Below are 17850 nucleotides of genomic sequence, written 5' to 3'. Positions count from 1 at the left end.
TCCGAACCAAACCACACTCTAACAACCTTTGCGCCTGGAACCCAATCACCACCGAAGACATCATCCGCCTGATGAACTCCATCCACTCAGGATCGCCAACCGACCCATGTCCCCACCACATCTTCAACAAAGCAGACTCCATCATCGCACCCCATCTCCGCGATGTCATTAACCGTTCCCTCAACTCAGCTACCTTCCCAGAAAACTGGAAACATGCCGAACTCAGCGCCCCTCTGAAGAAACCCACGGCAGACCCAACTGAACTTAAGAACTACCGCCCCATCTCGCTCCTCCCATTCCCTGCCAAAGTCATCGAGAAAGCCGTCAACAGTCAGCTCGCCGCCTTCCTCGAATCCAACAAATCCCTCGACCCCTCACAGTCCGGCTTCCGAGCCAAACACAGCACCGAAACCGCCCTCATCGCAGCAACAGACGACATCCGAACACTACTGGACAACGGAGAAACAGTTGCTCTCATCTTACTTGACCTCTCCGCAGCCTTCGACACAGTCTGTCATAGCTCCCTCATACAACGCCTCAGCAACGTCGGAATACAAGCAAAAGCATTGGACTGGATCATTTCGTTCCTAACCGGAAGAACCCCCTTTCAAATCAGAGGCCACCGAAGTCATCTGCGGAGTACCACAAGGATCATCACTCAGTCCTACCCTCTTCAACGTTTACATGAGTCCCCTCGCTTCCATCGCACGCCAACACAACCTCAACATCATCTCCTACGCAGACGACACCCAGCTGATCCTCTCCCTCACCAAAGACCCAAACACCGCCAAAATCAACTTACACGAAGGAATGAAAGAAGTAGCCGAGTGGATGAAGAACAGCCGTTTAAAACTAAACTCGGACAAAACAGAAGTCCTCATCTTAGGGCCATCCCCCTCTGCCTGGGACGACTCATGGTGGCCACCGGCCCTCGGAACCGCACCCATACCTACGGACCACGCACGTAACCTGGGCTTCATCCTAGACTCCTCCCTGTCGATGACCAGACAAATCAACACCGTCTCATCATCCTGCTTCAACATCCTACGAATGCTCAAAAAAATCTTCAGTTGGATCCCCACCGAAGCAAGAAAGACGGTCACCCACGCACTGGTCACAAGCCGACTGGACTACGGAAACACCCTCTACGCCGGAACCACAGCCAAACTACAGAAAAAACTCCAACGCATCCAAAACGCCTCAGCCAGACTCATATTGGACATCCCTCGGCAAGCTCACATTTCCAGCCACCTGAAAGACCTCCATTGGCTCCCTGTCAACAAGAGAATAACGTTCCGTCTCCTCACCCTCGCACACAAAGCACTCTACGACCTAGGACCCGAATGCCTCAACACACGTCTATCCTTCTACACCCCCTCCCAACAACTACGATCGTCCAATCAAGCCCTCGCCGCAATTCCGCGCATCCACAGATCCACCATGGGAGGAAGATCCTTCTCCTACTTAGTGGCCAAGACCTGGAACTCTCACCCCACCCACCTCCGCCTTACACAGAACCACCTCTCCTTCAGAAAGGAACTAAAAACTTGGATATTCGATAAGTAAAACACCTCCCTCCCTCAAGCGCCTTGAGACCCTCTGGGTGAGTAGTGCGCTATACAAATGTTGGAACTTGAACTTGAACTGTCCCCTGCTGCTGTGACAGAAGATCCTCCCGAAGAGGCAGTCGGATCGGGGGATTGATCGCCATGCTGAGTAGCTCGGGATACCAGTATCTTTGTGCCTAATTCGGAGCCACAAGAATGACTTAGGCCCGGTTGCTCCGAATCTTCTTCAACACTCTGGGCAGAAGTGGTATAAGCGGAAAGGCGTACAACAGACCGCAGCTCCACTCATGACGAAAAGCGTCGCCGAGCGAGTGCAGCCTTGGAAACCAACGCGCAGAATTGATGACACTGCGCATTATCTTCGGTGGCGAATAGATCTAAACAAGGCTGTCCCCACTGCAGAAAGAGACCTTGCGCCACATCCGAGTTCAGACGCCATTCGTGATCCATCATGCACCAGCGGCTGAGTTTGTCCGCCCTGGCGTCCAGAGAACCTGCCAAGTGTTGAACCACCAAGGTAATGCCGTGATGTTCCAGCCATGTCCAGAGGCGCAGAGCCTTCCCGCCATGTTTGTTGCAATACCACATGGCGGTGGTCTTGTCCGTGAATACCTGCACTACACTTCCCCGGACAGAGGGAAGGAATGCCATCAGTGCAAATCGGATCTCCCGAAGCTCCAAAAGATTGATATGGAGCCAGGACTCCGCCTGTGACCAGAGGCCTCTGATCTCCGCCTCTCCCAAGTGGCCACCCCATCCCAGGAGGGACGCATCCGTCACCACTGTGTGCTCCGGTTGGGGAAAGGAGAGGGATCTGGCATTGACCAATCGCGATTCGTGAACATCTACTGCAATTGTCGTGCAGTGCGCTCCGAGATCTGGACATGATCGGACAGGTTGCCCTGATGCTGTGCCCACTGGAACTTCAGGTCCCACTGCAGAGCCCGCATATCCCATCTGGCATGTTGCACTAGCAGGATGCAGGGGGCCACGAGGCCCAGGAGCCGGAGGGTCATCCTGCCTGAAACCCGGGATAGAGGCTGAAAGATCGGTATCATAGCCTGAACATCCCGGACTCGTTGCTCTGGAGGATAAACCCAGAACTGCGTCGAATCCAGAACCACTCCGATGAAGGGGAGCTTCTGAGAGGGACTCAGGTGAGACTTCGGCACGTTGATGAAGAACCCCAGCAAATGTAGGAGGTCGGCCATAGTCTGGAGGTGGGAGACGACTGCCTGGGGCGAGCCCACCTTCAACAACCAGTCGTCGAGATAGGGGAAGACTGGAACCCCTGATCTGCACAGATGAGCTGCGACCACAGCCATCACTTTTGTGAACACCCGAGGGGCACTGGTGAGGCCAAAGGGGAGCACAGCCAACTGAAACTGCTCGTAGCCTATCGTGGACTGCAGGTAACGCTGTTGGGCCGGCAGGACGGGGATATGAAAATGTGCGTCCTGCAAGTCCAACGATACCATCCAGTCTCCAGGGTCGAGGGCAGCCAAGACCTGAGCCAGAGTCAACATCTTGAACTTCTCCTTCCGGAGAAAGCGACTGACGTTCCTGAGGTTCAAGATGGGACGCAGGACCCCTTTCTCCTTCTTGGGTACCAGAAAGTAGCGGGAATAACAACCACGTTGTACTTCTGGCCCAGGAACGCTCTCGATGGCCCCCTTGGCCAAGAGGGCCGCGACTTCCTGTTGGAGAAGCGCAAAGTGATCCACCGACATGCGGTGGAACTGAGGTGGCAAGGATGAAGGGGCAGACTCGAAGGGGAGGGAGTAGCCCCTTTGGGCGATTTGCAGCACCCACCTGTCCGAGGTGACAGAGAACCAGTGGGGGAGGTGATATCGAATCCTGCTGCCCGCCGGCGTGGGGTGCACCCCAAAGCTCGGACTAGGAAGGCTTTGAGGCGGATGCTGCGGGAGCAGAGGTGGACTGATCCGCAAGCTGGCCCCCTGTCCCACCGCGGCGGGAACCACATCCGCGGCCGCGCTGAGGTTGGTTTTACGCAGGCTTCTGGCTGAACGATCATGTCGGGCGCCCCTTTCATGGCCATAAAAGGAACGAAAAGCAGACGTGGCCGGGCGCGTGGTGGAGAGACCCAAGGACTTGGCCTAGCCTGGGAGTCCTTTAAACGCTCCAGTGCACTGTTTGCCTTATTGCCAAACAGCCGGGTACCAAAAGGCATGTCCATAAGAGAGCTCTTAACATCCCCTGAAAATCTAGTGGACCGCAACCAGGTGTGACGACGGAGGGCCACTGTCGTGGAAATCGCCCTACCCAGTGAGTCTGCGGTGTCCAGTCCACACCAGATGGCAAACTTTACTGCATCTTTCCCCTCAGCAACAGCTTGGGAAAGCATTGCCCGAACTTCCTCCGTAGTGGTCCAAGAGGCATGCGGTGTTCACTGACCGCAGCCCTAATCTGGCAGAGGAAAACAGTTTCTTGCCAAACTGTTCCAGCTTCTTAGATTCCTTATCCGGCGGGGTGGTAGGAAATGCGCTTTGGGAAGTGGAGGCTTGGATGACCAGGCTCTCCGGAGTTGGGTGGGTTGTTAAAAGGGCAGGGTCACCCAGGGCCGGGCGATGACGCCTGGCTACGTTCTTATCCACAGGAACCCCTGTGGCTGGTCTAGACCAGGTGCCCATCAACACATCAGTTAACGCCTCATTGAACGACAGCAGGGGGTTCATGGTCGCGCTTCAGAGAGTAGAGACAGACGCCATGGGGTCTCCCACCAACATCGTACGGTGACAGGCCCCGCAGGATTTAAACCCAGGCATCCCTAGATGGCACCAGGAGTCAAAGACTCATAAAATGGAGACAAAAGTCTTAAAAAAATAGTCAAAAAGTGACTAGGGTACATGCTCTAACCAGATCTGCGCTTCTTGGCGCAGAAAAATAAAGAACTGACGTGTACACGCTTGGGTGGCACCTAAGTAGTCTCTGTAACGTCATCTTGGTGCATATGACATCAGCGACGGACGCGGAGCTGCGTGACGCCAACTTCCGACGCGCAGGGGTACTGCTGACGAAAAACTTTCCGGATCCGGTCTAACGACTGGGGATATTCTAAGGTAAGGAATCTATCACTAACGTGTCTCTTTCAGATATATGCGTTTTGGATTTGTTCACCCGCAGGCCTGAAACTGATTCATTGTGTTTTAGCTGTGTCACAGCTTGGGGGATAACTGTCAGTCCATCTCTAAAATAAAGGAGTATGTCGTCGGTGTACAATGAAATAATATGTTCTCGACTTTCCACTTCCAGGCCCCATCCCCTACCCGCTTGTATAAGCTGTGCAGCCAGGGGTTCGATTGTTAGAGCAAACAGTAGAGGGGAAAGTGGGCATCCCTGCGTAGTGCCTTTATGCACTTTGTATTGTGGTGAAAGCCCTGTTCCTGTTCTGACTCTCGCAGTCGGGGTCCTATACAATAGTCTGGCCCATTTAATCCAGTCTTCTCCCAGACTCATCCGATCCAGGACCACAAACAGAAAGTCCCAGTGTACTGTGTTAAAGGCTTTTTCCCAGTCTACTGATATCAGAATCGCTTTGCGATCGGACTGTGTTACTGGGTGATACTTGACATCAACCTTAGAAGACTTGACAAGTCTTCTAAGGTTGCGTGAGGTGCTGCGCTTTGGGAATGAATCCATTCTGATCTGTGTGTACTAATTCCTGCATGTATGGGAGGAGAGTAAGGGCTGGCACTTTACTCAAACTTTCAAAGTCTAGGTTCAGCACAGATAGAGGGCGGTAATCCGCGACACCTGCACCCTGTTCTGTGTTTTTTGGTAGGGGTATGACTACTGTGTCCCTGGTGGTGTCTGGGAGCGAACCAAGCTGAAAAGCCTCCGCATATAATTTTTCAAGGTGAGGTGCTAGAGTTCCGAGGTAGGCTGCATAGAATTCAGCTGGCAGTCCATCTGGTCCCGGTGTTTTACCAGTAGCTAGGCCCTTTACAACAGCATGGATTTCCTGTATAGTGATAGGGGCCCCTAGTTCCCTATGGTGCTCCTCGGCTAATTGCTTTATCGGTACTTGTGCCAGGCAGTTATCTAGTGCCTCCTCAGAAAGGCAAAGGGGGCCCTGTACAAGGTCATATAATAATTACAGAATTCCTGATTAATCAGTGTGGGGGAAAGTATGGGCTGCCCGCTGTGAGTATTGATCTTGGTGAAGGATGCACCTTTGGACTTGGGTATATTGAACCACGCCAGCATTACAGGCTCATTTACTTAAATCAAAAACAACTGGGGACGCTCTACAAATGGTGATTCTCTAAACGATCTGCATGTGTAGAATTGTATTAATTTCCTTACTATATTTAAATCACTCCCTAAAAATGTTTCTGGTATGGTTGCAAGAGAAATTGAAGATCCCAAAATCGCATTGTTTTATAAGATGCTGGATTATTTTTTTTTAAAACATAGCTTCTCATTACTTACATTTTTTATTCTTTTAGAACACAGAAATTCCAGTTATTAAAAATATTCTCTTATAATAAAAAAACACAATGATTTTTTGGCATACTGTACCTATAACCAATACTCATTCTCAGACACATGTTGCTCATGGAATCAAAACAATTTCACCTCTAGCCTTTCGAGATATTGCTAGTACCTTCTTAAATATTACATTGAGAGGTGTAACACATCATCCTGGCCTACGAGTCTTTATCTACATCAGCAACTGGAATTTGTTTTGGGTATAATTTTTAGGCAATGAAATTCATGGACAAAATACAAATAAACATAATCCAACATTTTAAGGAATTAAATAATAATGTAACTGGAATATGTGAGGTTGCTACAACATGTTAATGAACATGAAAACAAAAGTAGAACAACAAGGAATTTCATAGCACATTCTGCTTATGAAACAGATGTTCATCGTCTGCACAGCCTTATAGAAAGGATAAAAGGTTTACATTTATCACTCTTTATGCACATTGAAAGCAAATTTCAATTAGAGTTGAAGGATTCCCCCAGATTATTCTCTGGTTCTTTATTTTGTGAAAAACAAATTACTTTCCTTTATTAACAATCTTTATGGTGGAAATCTTCCTGCAGATTCCATACCTTTTGAATCTTCATGAGCCAGAAAAGATCTAGAAAAAAAGGCAGCAACTTTACAGGGCAGCAGGGTGTGTTGTGAGGCTTGGGCAGAGACTTCGGTACATCCTTCGCATGTGATGAAATCATTTGCACTAAGATCAGTTGGCATTCTTTTCTCCTTTCTTCCAAGGTGCAACCTTAGAAGATTGATATGGCACCTCAGCTCTGCAGGGGACCAATTACCCCAAATCTTTAGGTCATCCTGGTGAGCTCCCAGTCAGTCACTATTCTGAGAGCTACCGGTGAATAATAATCCTGCATGGAAGGTTGCCCAAGTGACCACTGGCACCTCTGAAGTCCACTCATGTGCCAGGATGAATGTGTGAAAATGAAAATTCTGGAGGTGAAGATGCAGAATTGTCAGAGCTTGAACGCAAGTCCCCAGTAGAGACGATGGTATCATACACCAAATGCCAAATGGAGCACACTACAAACTGCAGATACTTTCTGTGAGACGGCAAGACTGGTATGCGAACACCTGACTCCTGAAGGTAAATAGAGCGGCAATATCACTGAATTCTGGGACTCCACTGCAAGCAGGATCCAAGCAAAAGAGTGCATTTAAATTTTTTCTTGTACACAAAGTCATTCAGTAGTCGAGATGCAGAAAAGGCCAAAGGGAACTACTACTTCTTGAGGTGCAGCATCCCTGATCATTCTCCAGTTCGGGAAAAGGCATGATGGTTACAATATCCTCATCAGGACTGCCCCACCAAGGCTCCAATATAGGAAAGAGTTGAAGAATCACCTCATTAAAGAACACTACACCACAATGTCTTAATGGTTCACAACACAGCTACAGCTCCTACCCCTTGCTGACGTTATGCTTGCCTTCGACCCTGAACAGAATTCTGCTGCCTTTTGGTTAGGTGTGAGCTACAGAAATACCATATACATAAACATAGATGATTTCCTTGCTCAGGAAGGTCAACATCTCCCAAGAAAGAATCTGGGCATGGTTGGCTGACGCTGTAGATCAAACGGGGGAATGTGAGAAAGAGCATCCTGAAATGGACGGGCACAATCAGGACACAATGGTCCATAGTAATAGAGCACCAATTTTCTGAAACTGTGAGAAAACCCACCCCAATCGGTACACTTATTCGTTTGAGAGAGACCAAAAGCGGTTTTGCAGCAGAAGTGAGGAAGGGGAACTCTGCTGCTACTGTTAGGGTTTCCCGCTGACACTATCCCAGCCCCTGTAGCTGCACAGAATAATGCTTTAGTTTCTCTCCTGCTGTATAGTTCAGCTTACAGCACAAGCCTTCAGCATGCTCTCTGGAAGACTCCAAGAGCATTGGCAAGCAAACCTAAATATAAGTGAAACACCATCTATTTTCTGCTTGTTTGTGGGCTTTTACTGGTAGAATTACTGCTCCTGTCAAGAAGGGTTGAGTTTAAAAGTCACCAGAGTACATTAGTGTTACTTAATATGCACACACTAGCTACAGGTAGTTAAAATATTTTGATTACAGCTCATAGGATAATCAGATCATGTATGAGGTTCCTCACCTCTGTGTGTTTCCAGCTGGAGTCCGGTACTCTGTTTGCATGTGAGCCCCAGTGGACAGGGCTACTGCTTTTCCAACCAGGGGGAGCAAAGGCCTGTTGAAATGTCTCTTCATCATTCTCATCCTCATCTTCATCATCATCATCATCAGTGGCTGCTTTATTGGCGGTGGTTTTTCTAAAATAATATAAAACACATGTGATAATATTTAACAAAAAAGAATTCTTTTGGGATACAAATTAATAATGCTTGACGTACAGAAAAACCCGCCTTACCAAATTTTGAAAACAAATAACTTTACAAATTACTAACTGGATCATAAAAGGTAATACATGGTTCCCAAATTCAGGCACATAAGGGTTATGGGGAATCAGAAAGTATGCAATGCTGATTCTATTCAATAACTGCAAACGTTGACATGAAATTCACTCATCATTCTTTATTTACAGTGCTGTGCTGGTGTAGAAACAGCAAAGTAGTGTCATCAAATTCAAATATTAAGATTCTTTGAAATTAATTCAGCATTTTGTGGCAATGGAGAAACATATGAACAGCAAGAGATTTACCCTTATGGACATAATATGAAATGTACTGCACAGTATGGACTCTACCTAGTGTTGGTGGATTCATAACAGGGTATGTTCTACCCTATTTGCATTTTAAATAACGGACAGTGAAAACTAAAATAAAAACTCGAGTGCCAATGGAGAAACCGGACTGGTAAAAAAGTGAACCTATCAAACTGTTTAATCTGGACCCTCTTCTTTGTAAAGGCAGTAGTGAAAAGTGGAAGCTCCGATGACATCTCACAAAAGCAAACCACAGAGAGTGTGTATGAATGCGTTAGGTGATAACAGTTTTATCTAGTAAGGTGTATTTTAGTGGGTTAATCTAGGTCTTAAAATGTGTGTGAAAAAATGGGAATGGAAACCAGGAGGACTGAATGCTGAGGGGAAGGAGAGGAAGAGAAGGTTTTAGGTAGGACAGTGGAAGAGTCAGTCAGTCAAAATACTTTTATTCGATTAATAAAAATCAAAAAAAGACATGAATACAAATACATCACAGGGATTAAACAGCAACAGTCCATTGGGTACAAATATGACATTAATGTAAATTACACATAATTTAAAACACAATTAAAATATTTCTCAGTGTTACATTTAAAAACAGCTAATGTACAGTTAATTCATGACATTAATGTAAATTTCACATAATTTAAAACACAATTAAAATATTTCTCAGTGTTACATTTAAAAACAGCTAATGTACAGTTAATTCATGTGCTTGGGGGAGTACCCTAAAACCTGCGACGATTTTTGTTAACACGGACACACGCTACCAAGTAACTTGCTACATGAAAAGTGACACGTGCGCTAGATAGGAGTTGCAAAAACAAAAGAGCGGGCCTCACCTGGAAGAAACACACCTCCCTCAAAATAGGCAATAGATATTTTTTCCTAATTTCTGCATAGTGGTCACAAAACATCATGAAGTGTAGCGTGCCCTGTGTTGACAAATTGTCACAGTCACAGGGTTTAGCCTTATCTGGAGTGTCCCAAGTAGGAAAGGAACCAAGCATAAAATGTATTAGATTAAAACGAAATCTAGTTAAAAGAAACCGGTGGAACGGTCTCGTTACAAAAATAAGAAAGGGTTCAAGACTGGGGGCAGTTAATAGTGCATAGTTTCTTCTTACAAGTGGTTTCTCCATCTCCGTTGCCTCCCGCTCAACAGTGAATAAATTTAGCAGGGCAATTTTAATCTCCCTCACATCTTCTCTTTTTATACAGCCTGGGGAATGAAAGAGCTCTGGTCTGCCTAATTTCATAAGCATAACCTTAATATAGGCCAGCCATGGGATCTTATGAGCTTTATCCAGAGCGAGGCAATCCTTGAGAATCAGGTGGTTTAGGGAGATTTCCTGGTTAAGCCAGGTTTTAATCCAGCAGATTACAGGGGCGGATTTCAATAGATCTATAAGAAAACCCAGCCCTAACTCTGTGTGAGTTGAGAAGGTGGGGTGGACTGTGGAACGGAGAGGAGAGATCTTAAAAACGTATTCTCCACCTTCTGGGTGTTATCCTGATTTGTATATCCCCAAATAGCAGAGCCGTAGGTGGCTATTGGCAGGCATTTTGCTTTATATACTTTAAGTATCGCCTCCATTGGTCTGGCTCCCAGCCGTTTGGCGAATCCCAACAAGGCCGCAGATGACCTAGCTACTGCGTTGCTTTTGGACTTCTGTTGGGGACCCCAGGTTCCTTTATCATCAAAGATGACACCCAAATAAGAAAAGATAGGAACCCTCTTTACTTCTTCCCCCCTACAAAAGAAGGATCTACATTTCCTTTTCCTGCCACAGGCTCCACCACCATAACCTGGGATTTGGCGGTGTTGATTTTCAGATCTAGTGAAGTCATAAAATCGCCAAAGGAGACTAACAGTCTATTCAGGGCAACACCAGACCGGGCTAAGAGGACGGCGTCGTCCGCGTATAGGAGGACCGGAATGTTGGTTGCTCCTACGCGCGGTACGTCCACAGTGGCCTCTGCTAAAGCTGGCTCTAAAGCATTTATATAAATTGTAAAGAGAAGGGGGGCCAGGATGCATCCTTGTCTGACCCCCCTCTCAGACTTAAAGTGACTTGTGCACCTCCCCGCTTGTGTAACTCTAAATGAGGCTAGGAGACCACAGTGGAGGTCGGCTAAAAATCCAACTAAAGGAGGATCAATGCCTATTCCTAAAAGGACCTTCCACAGCTTTGACCTATTGACTAAATCAAATGCTGAGGAGAGCTCCATAAAAGCCATGTATAAGGACCCCTCCTTAGCAATCGTATATTTACTGATTAGTAGTTGGATATTCAGGCATTGGTCCACACTGCTTCTCCCAGCCCTAAAGCCGTACTGGGCATTTGACATGATACCACTGTCCTTAAGCCAATCTGTGAGCCTGCCTAATATAACCCTGCCTAAGATTTTAACGGCAGAGTCAATTAGGGAGATGGACCTGTAACAGGCCGGGTCTCCTCGTTGTCCCTTTTTAGGTCTCGGCTAGAAGCGAGCGAAGCTCGCTCTCGCCAGAGACCTTATTGTTAGCGACTTAGCTTCCCAGGAGGACAGTCCTGGCCACGCGCAAGGCAATTTGCGCCGGCCGCGCGCGCGCGAACGCGCTGTCCTCCTCGGAAGCTGAGACGCTAGCTATACCTCTCTAGGTTCATGCTTCGCTGGATTGATTGAAAAGGCAGCCTTTGTCCTAATACACTGCACACCCTCGCTTGTTGCATGGGTGTCTAGATTCGGGATGTATTTCTTTTTTTCTTGTCTGTCTGGCTCGAGCTCAGCATCATGGTGAAGATTTCACGATCATGTCTAATATATTACATGTGCATGGCGAACGTCTGGTTAACGTTTACATTTACTTTTTTTTCCGTGACCTACGTGATTTAGTTAAGCAGAAAAAAAGACGTGTCATGATTGTAACTGGAAAAAAAATATTCCTTTGGCGGGTGAACGTTTTGTGGGCTGTGATGGAAAAGTGATCAGATAAACTCGGGGAAACCCAGCAATGCGCGAGAAGTACGATGACAGCTGCGCCGTTTGCACATAGCTGAGATGAGTGGAATTGTTTAGCCTGTGTGTCACATCCGTTTTATATAGTGATTAGGCTAATCTCATTTATAGGTTTTTCATGTCAGTAATGTTGTACTTGTATTGTACTTCATATCAGCAGGCCATTTCCTTATCGATTAGTTCAACCTTAAAGCACTTGTGGTTTTCCCATCGTTAATTTAAGGCGTGTGATGTAAATGAATGCCAAATTCTAAATGACAGGACATTTTCCCCATTAGTCATCATGTGCAGCTCAATGTAGGCTTCGGTCTTAACTTCTTACATTTGTATACCCATCAGTTGTCTAAATTACTGATTTATGGCCAATTCCAATTAACCCTGCAAACTAGATCGGCCTGGGAGTACATCGAGTTAGTCTGTTGACAACATATTTATTAGTAGTGAGTAGTGAGTGCAGAGTAGTGAGTGCAGAGTGCAGAGTAGTGAGTGCAGAGTGCAGAGTAGTGAGTGCAGAGTGCAGAGTAGTGAGTAGTGAGTGCTGAGTAGTGAGTGCAGAGTAGTGAGTAGTGAGTGCAGAGTAGTGAGTGCAGAGTAGTGAGTGCAGAGTAGTGAGTGCAGAGTGCAGAGTAGTGAGTAGTGAGTGCAGAGTAGTGAGTAGTGAGTGCAGAGTAGTGAGTAGTGAGTGCAGAGTAGTGTAGTGAGTGCAGAGTAGTGAGTGCAGAGTAGTGAGTGCAGAGTAGTGAGTGCAGAGTGCAGAGTAGTGAGTGCAGAGTGCAGAGTGCAGAGTAGTGAGTGCAGAGTGCAGAGTAGTGAGTGCAGAGTAGTGAGTAGTGAGTGCAGAGTAGTGAGTGCAGAGTAGTGAGTGCAGAGTAGTGAGTGCAGAGTAGTGAGTGCAGAGTAGTGAGTAGTGAGTGCAGAGTAGTGAGTGCAGAGTGCAGAGTAGTGAGTGCAGAGTAGTGAGTAGTGAGTGCAGAGTAGTGAGTGCAGAGTAGTGAGTAGTGAGTGCAGAGTAGTGAGTAGTGAGTGCAGAGTAGTGATTGTAGAGTAGTGAGTGCAGAGTAGTGAGTGCAGAGTAGTGAGTGCAGAGTAGCGAGTAGTGAGTGCAGAGTAGTGAGTGCAGAGTAGTGAGTGCAGAGTGCAGAGTAGTGAGTGCAGAGTAGTGAGTGCAGAGTAGTGAGTGCAGAGTAGTGAGTGCAGAGTAGTGAGTGCAGAGTAGTGAGTAGTGAGTGCGAGTGCAGAGTAGTGAGTGCAGAGTAGTGAGTGCAGAGTAGTGAGTGCAGAGTAGTGAGTGCAGAGTGCAGAGTAGTGAGTGCAGAGTGCAGAGTAGTGAGTAGTGAGTGTGAGTAGTGAGTGCAGAGTAATGAGTGCAGAGTAGTGAGTGCAGAGTAGTGAGTGCAGAGTAGTGAGTGCAGAGTAGTGAGTGCAGAGTAGTGAGTGCAGAGTAGTGAGTGCAGAGTAGTGAGTGCAGAGTAGTGAGTGCAGAGTGCAGAGTAGTGAGTGCAGAGTGCAGAGTAGTGAGTGCAGAGTGCAGAGTAGTGAGTGCAGAGTAGTGAGTGCAGAGTAGTGAGTGCAGAGTAGTGAGTGCAGAGTAGTGAGTGCAGAGTAGTGAGTGCAGAGTGCAGAGTAGTGAGTGCAGAGTGCAGAGTAGTGAGTGCAGAGTAGTGAGTGCAGAGTAGTGAGTGCAGAGTGCAGAGTAGTGAGTGCAGAGTAGTGAGTGCAGAGTAGTGAGTGCAGAGTAGTGAGTGCAGAGTAGTGAGTGCAGAGTGCAGAGTAGTGAGTAGTGAGTGCAGAGTAGTGAGTAGTGAGTGCAGAGTAGTGAGTAGTGAGTGCAGAGTAGTGAGTAGTGAGTGCAGAGTAGTGAGTAGTGAGTGCAGAGTAGTGAGTGCAGAGTAGTGAGTGCAGAGTAGTGAGTAGTGAGTGCAGAGTAGTGAGTGCAGAGTAGTGAGTGCAGAGTAGTGAGTGCAGAGTAGTGAGTAGTGAGTGCAGAGTAGTGAGTGCAGAGTAGTGAGTGCAGAGTAGTGAGTGCAGAGTAGTGAGTGCAGAGTAGTGAGTGCAGAGTGCAGAGTAGTGAGTAGTGAGTGCAGAGTAGTGAGTGCAGAGTAGTGAGTGCAGAGTAGTGAGTGCAGAGTAGTGAGTGCAGAGTAGTGAGTGCAGAGTAGTGAGTAGTGAGTGCAGAGTAGTGAGTAGTGAGTAGTGAGTGCAGAGTAGTGAGTGCAGAGTAGTGAGTGCAGAGTAGTGAGTGCAGAGTAGTGAGTGCAGAGTAGTGAGTGTAGAGTAGTGAGTGTAGAGTAGTGAGTGCAGAGTAGTGAGTAGTGAGTGCAGAGTAGTGAGTAGTGAGTGCAGAGTAGTGAGTGCAGAGTAGTGAGTGCAGAGTAGTGAGTGCAGAGTAGTGAGTAGTGAGTGCAGAGTAGTGAGTGCAGAGTAGTGAGTAGTGAGTGCAGAGTAGTGAGTAGTGAGTGCAGAGTAGTGAGTGCAGAGTAGTGAGTGCAGAGTAGTGAGTGCAGAGTGCAGAGTAGTGAGTGCAGAGTAGTGAGTGCAGAGTAGTGAGTGCAGAGTAGTGAGTGCAGAGTAGTGAGTGCAGAGTAGTGAGTAGTGAGTGCGAGTGCAGAGTAGTGAGTGCAGAGTAGTGAGTGCAGAGTAGTGAGTGCAGAGTGCAGAGTAGTGAGTAGTGAGTGTGAGTAGTGAGTGCAGAGTAGTGAGTGCAGATTAGTAAGTGCAGAGTAGTGAGTGCAGAGTGCAGAGTAGTGAGTGCAGAGTGCAGAGTAGTGAGTGCAGAGTAGTGAGTAGTGAGTGTGAGTAGTGAGTGCGGAGTAGTGAGTGCAGAGTAGTGAGTGCAGAGTAGTGAGTGCAGAGTAGTGAGTGCAGAGTAGTGAGTGCAGAGTAGTGAGTGCAGAGTAGTGAGTGCAGAGTGCAGAGTAGTGAGTGCAGAGTGCAGAGTAGTGAGTGCAGAGTGCAGAGTAGTGAGTGCAGAGTGCAGAGTAGTGAGTGCAGAGTAGTGAGTGCAGAGTAGTGAGTGCAGAGTAGTGAGTGCAGAGTAGTGAGTGCAGAGTAGTGAGTGCAGAGTGCAGAGTAGTGAGTGCAGAGTGCAGAGTAGTGAGTGCCGAGTAGTGAGTGCAGAGTAGTGAGTGCAGAGTAGTGAGTGCAGAGTGCAGAGTAGTGAGTGCAGAGTGCAGAGTAGTGAGTGCAGAGTGCAGAGTAGTAAGTGCAGAGTAGTGAGTGCAGAGTAGTGAGTGCAGAGTAGTGAGTGCAGAGTAGTGAGTGCAGAGTAGTGAGTGCAGAGTAGTGAGTGCAGAGTGCAGAGTAGTGAGTGCAGAGTGCAGAGTAGTGAGTGCAGAGTGCAGAGTAGTGAGTGCAAAGTAGTGAGTGCAGAGTAGTGAGTGCAGAGAAGTGAGTGCAGAGTAGTGAGTGCAGAGTAGTGAGTGCAGAGAAGTGAGTGCAGAGTAGTGAGTGCAGAGTGCGGAGTAGTGACTGCAGAGTGCAGAGTAGTGAGTGCAGAGTGCAGAGTAGTGAGTGCAGAGTGCAGAGTAGTGAGTGCAGAGTGCAGAGTAGTGAGTGCAGAGTGGTGAGTGCAGAGTAGTGAGTGCAGAGTGCAGAGTAGTGAGTGCAGAGTAGTGAGTGCAGAGTAGTGAGTAGTGAGTGCAGAGTAGTGAGTGCAGAGTAGTGAGTGCAGAGTAGTGAGTGCAGAGTAGTGAGTGCAGAGTAGTGAGTGCAGAGAGCAGAGTAGTGAGTAGTGAGTGCAGAGTAGTGAGTGCAGAGTAGTGAGTGCAGAGTAGTGAGTGCAGAGTAGTGAGTGCAGAGTAGTGAGTGCAGAGTAGTGAGTGCAGAGTAGTGAGTAGTGAGTGCAGAGTAGTGAGTGCAGAGTAGTGAGTGCAGAGTAGTGAGTGCAGAGTAGTGAGTGCAGAGTAGTGAGTGCAGAGTAGTGAGTGTAGAGTAGTGAGTGTAGAGTAGTGAGTGCAGAGTAGTGAGTAGTGAGTGCAGAGTAGTGAGTAGTGAGTGCAGAGTAGTGAGTGCAGAGTAGTGAGTGCAGAGTAGTGAGTGCAGAGTAGTGAGTGCAGAGTAGTGAGTAGTGAGTGCAGAGTAGTGAGTGCAGAGTAGTGAGTAGTGAGTGCAGAGTAGTGAGTAGTGAGTGCAGAGTAGTGAGTGCAGAGTAGTGAGTGCAGAGTAGTGAGTGCAGAGTGCAGAGTAGTGAGTGCAGAGTAGTGAGTGCAGAGTAGTGAGTGCAGAGTAGTGAGTGCAGAGTAGTGAGTGCAGAGTAGTGAGTAGTGAGTGCGAGTGCAGAGTAGTGAGTGCAGAGTAGTGAGTGCAGAGTAGTGAGTGCAGAGTGCAGAGTAGTGAGTAGTGAGTGTGAGTAGTGAGTGCAGAGTAGTGAGTGCAGATTAGTAAGTGCAGAGTAGTGAGTGCAGAGTGCAGAGTAGTGAGTGCAGAGTGCAGAGTAGTGAGTGCAGAGTGCAGAGTAGTGAGTAGTGAGTGTGAGTAGTGAGTGCGGAGTAGTGAGTGCAGAGTAGTGAGTGCAGAGTAGTGAGTGCAGAGTAGTGAGTGCAGAGTAGTGAGTGCAGAGTGCAGAGTAGTGAGTGCAGAGTGCAGAGTAGTGAGTGCAGAGTGCAGAGTAGTGAGTGCAGAGTGCAGAGTAGTGAGTGCAGAGTAGTGAGTGCAGAGTAGTGAGTGCAGAGTAGTGAGTGCAGAGTAGTGAGTGCAGAGTAGTGAGTGCAGAGTAGTGAGTGCAGAGTAGTGAGTGCAGAGTGCAGAGTAGTGAGTGCAGAGTGCAGAGTAGTGAGTGCCGAGTAGTGAGTGCAGAGTAGTGAGTGCAGAGTAGTGAGTGCAGAGTGCAGAGTAGTGAGTGCAGAGTGCAGAGTAGTGAGTGCAGAGTAGTGAGTGCAGAGTAGTGAGTGCAGAGTAGTGAGTGCAGAGTAGTGAGTGCAGAGTGCAGAGTAGTGAGTGCAGAGTGCAGAGTAGTGAGTGCAGAGTAGTGAGTGCAGAGTAGTGAGTGCAGAGTAGTGAGTGCAGAGTAGTGAGTGCAGAGAAGTGAGTGCAGAGTAGTGAGTGCAGAGTAGTGAGTGCAGAGAAGTGAGTGCAGAGTAGTGAGTGCAGAGTGCGGAGTAGTGACTGCAGAGTGCAGAGTAGTGAGTGCAGAGTGCAGAGTAGTGAGTGCAGAGTGCAGAGTAGTGAGTGCAGAGTGCAGAGTAGTGAGTGCAGAGTGGTGAGTGCAGAGTAGTGAGTGCAGAGTGCAGAGTAGTGAGTGCAGAGTAGTGAGTGCAGAGTAGTGAGTGCAGAGTAGTGAGTGCAGAGTAGTGAGTGCAGAGTAGTGAGTGCAGAGTGCAGAGTAGTGAGTGCAGAGTAGTGAGTGCAGAGTAGTGAGTGCAGAGTAGTGAGTGCAGAGTAGTGAGTGCAGAGTGCAGAGTGTGCAAAGTGCAGAGTAGTGAGTGCAGAGTAGTGAGTGCAGAGTAGTGAGTGCAGAGTAGTGAGTAGTGAGTGCAGAGTAGTGAGTAGTGAGTGCAGAGTAGTGAGTGCAGAGTAGTGAGTGCAGAGTAGTGAGTGCAGAGTAGTGAGTGCAGAGTAGTGAGTGCAGAGTGTGCAGTGCAGAGTAGTGAGTGCAGAGTAGTGATTGCAGAGTGCAGAGTAGTGAGTGCATAGTGCAGAGTAGTGAGTGCAGAGTGAGTGTGCAGAATGCAGAATAGTGAGTGCAGAGTAGTGAGTGCAGAGTAGTGAGTGCAGAGTAGTGAGTGCAGAGTAGTGAGTGCAGAGTGCAGAGTAGTGAGTGCAGAGTGCAGAGTAGTGAGTGCCGAGTAGTGAGTGCAGAGTAGTGAGTGCAGAGTAGTGAGTGCAGAGTGCAGAGTAGTGAGTGCAGAGTGCAGAGTAGTGAGTGCAGAGTGCAGAGTAGTGAGTGCAGAGTAGTGAGTGCAGAGTAGTGAGTGCAGAGTAGTGAGTGCAGAGTAGTGAGTGCAGAGTAGTGAGTGCAGAGTAGTGAGTGCAGAGTGCAGAGTAGTGAGTGCAGAGTGCAGAGTAGTGAGTGCAGAGTGCAGAGAAGTGAGTGCAGAGTAGTGAGTGCAGAGTAGTGAGTGCAGAGAAGTGAGTGCAGAGT

The 17850-nt window shown here is 47.9% G+C and overlaps 1 protein-coding gene across 1 annotated transcript in view; it reads right to left on the bottom strand.

Annotated features, from left to right (window-relative positions):
* Window positions 1–17850, bottom strand: part of LOC147679750 (uncharacterized) — a 427474-nt gene that overhangs the window by 278431 nt on the left and 131193 nt on the right. The window contains exon 8 of the mRNA XM_086942472.1: window positions 8202–8376. Within this exon, the coding sequence (XP_086798598.1) occupies window positions 8202–8376 (175 nt within the window). The remainder of the gene's footprint in view (window positions 1–8201; window positions 8377–17850) is intronic.

The sequence above is a fragment of the Lissotriton vulgaris genome, chromosome 11, assembly GCF_964263255.1.
Source record: "Lissotriton vulgaris chromosome 11, aLisVul1.2, whole genome shotgun sequence".
Taxonomy (NCBI): Eukaryota; Metazoa; Chordata; class Amphibia; order Caudata; family Salamandridae; genus Lissotriton; species Lissotriton vulgaris.
This window is presented reverse-complemented; position numbering and strand designations above follow the sequence as displayed.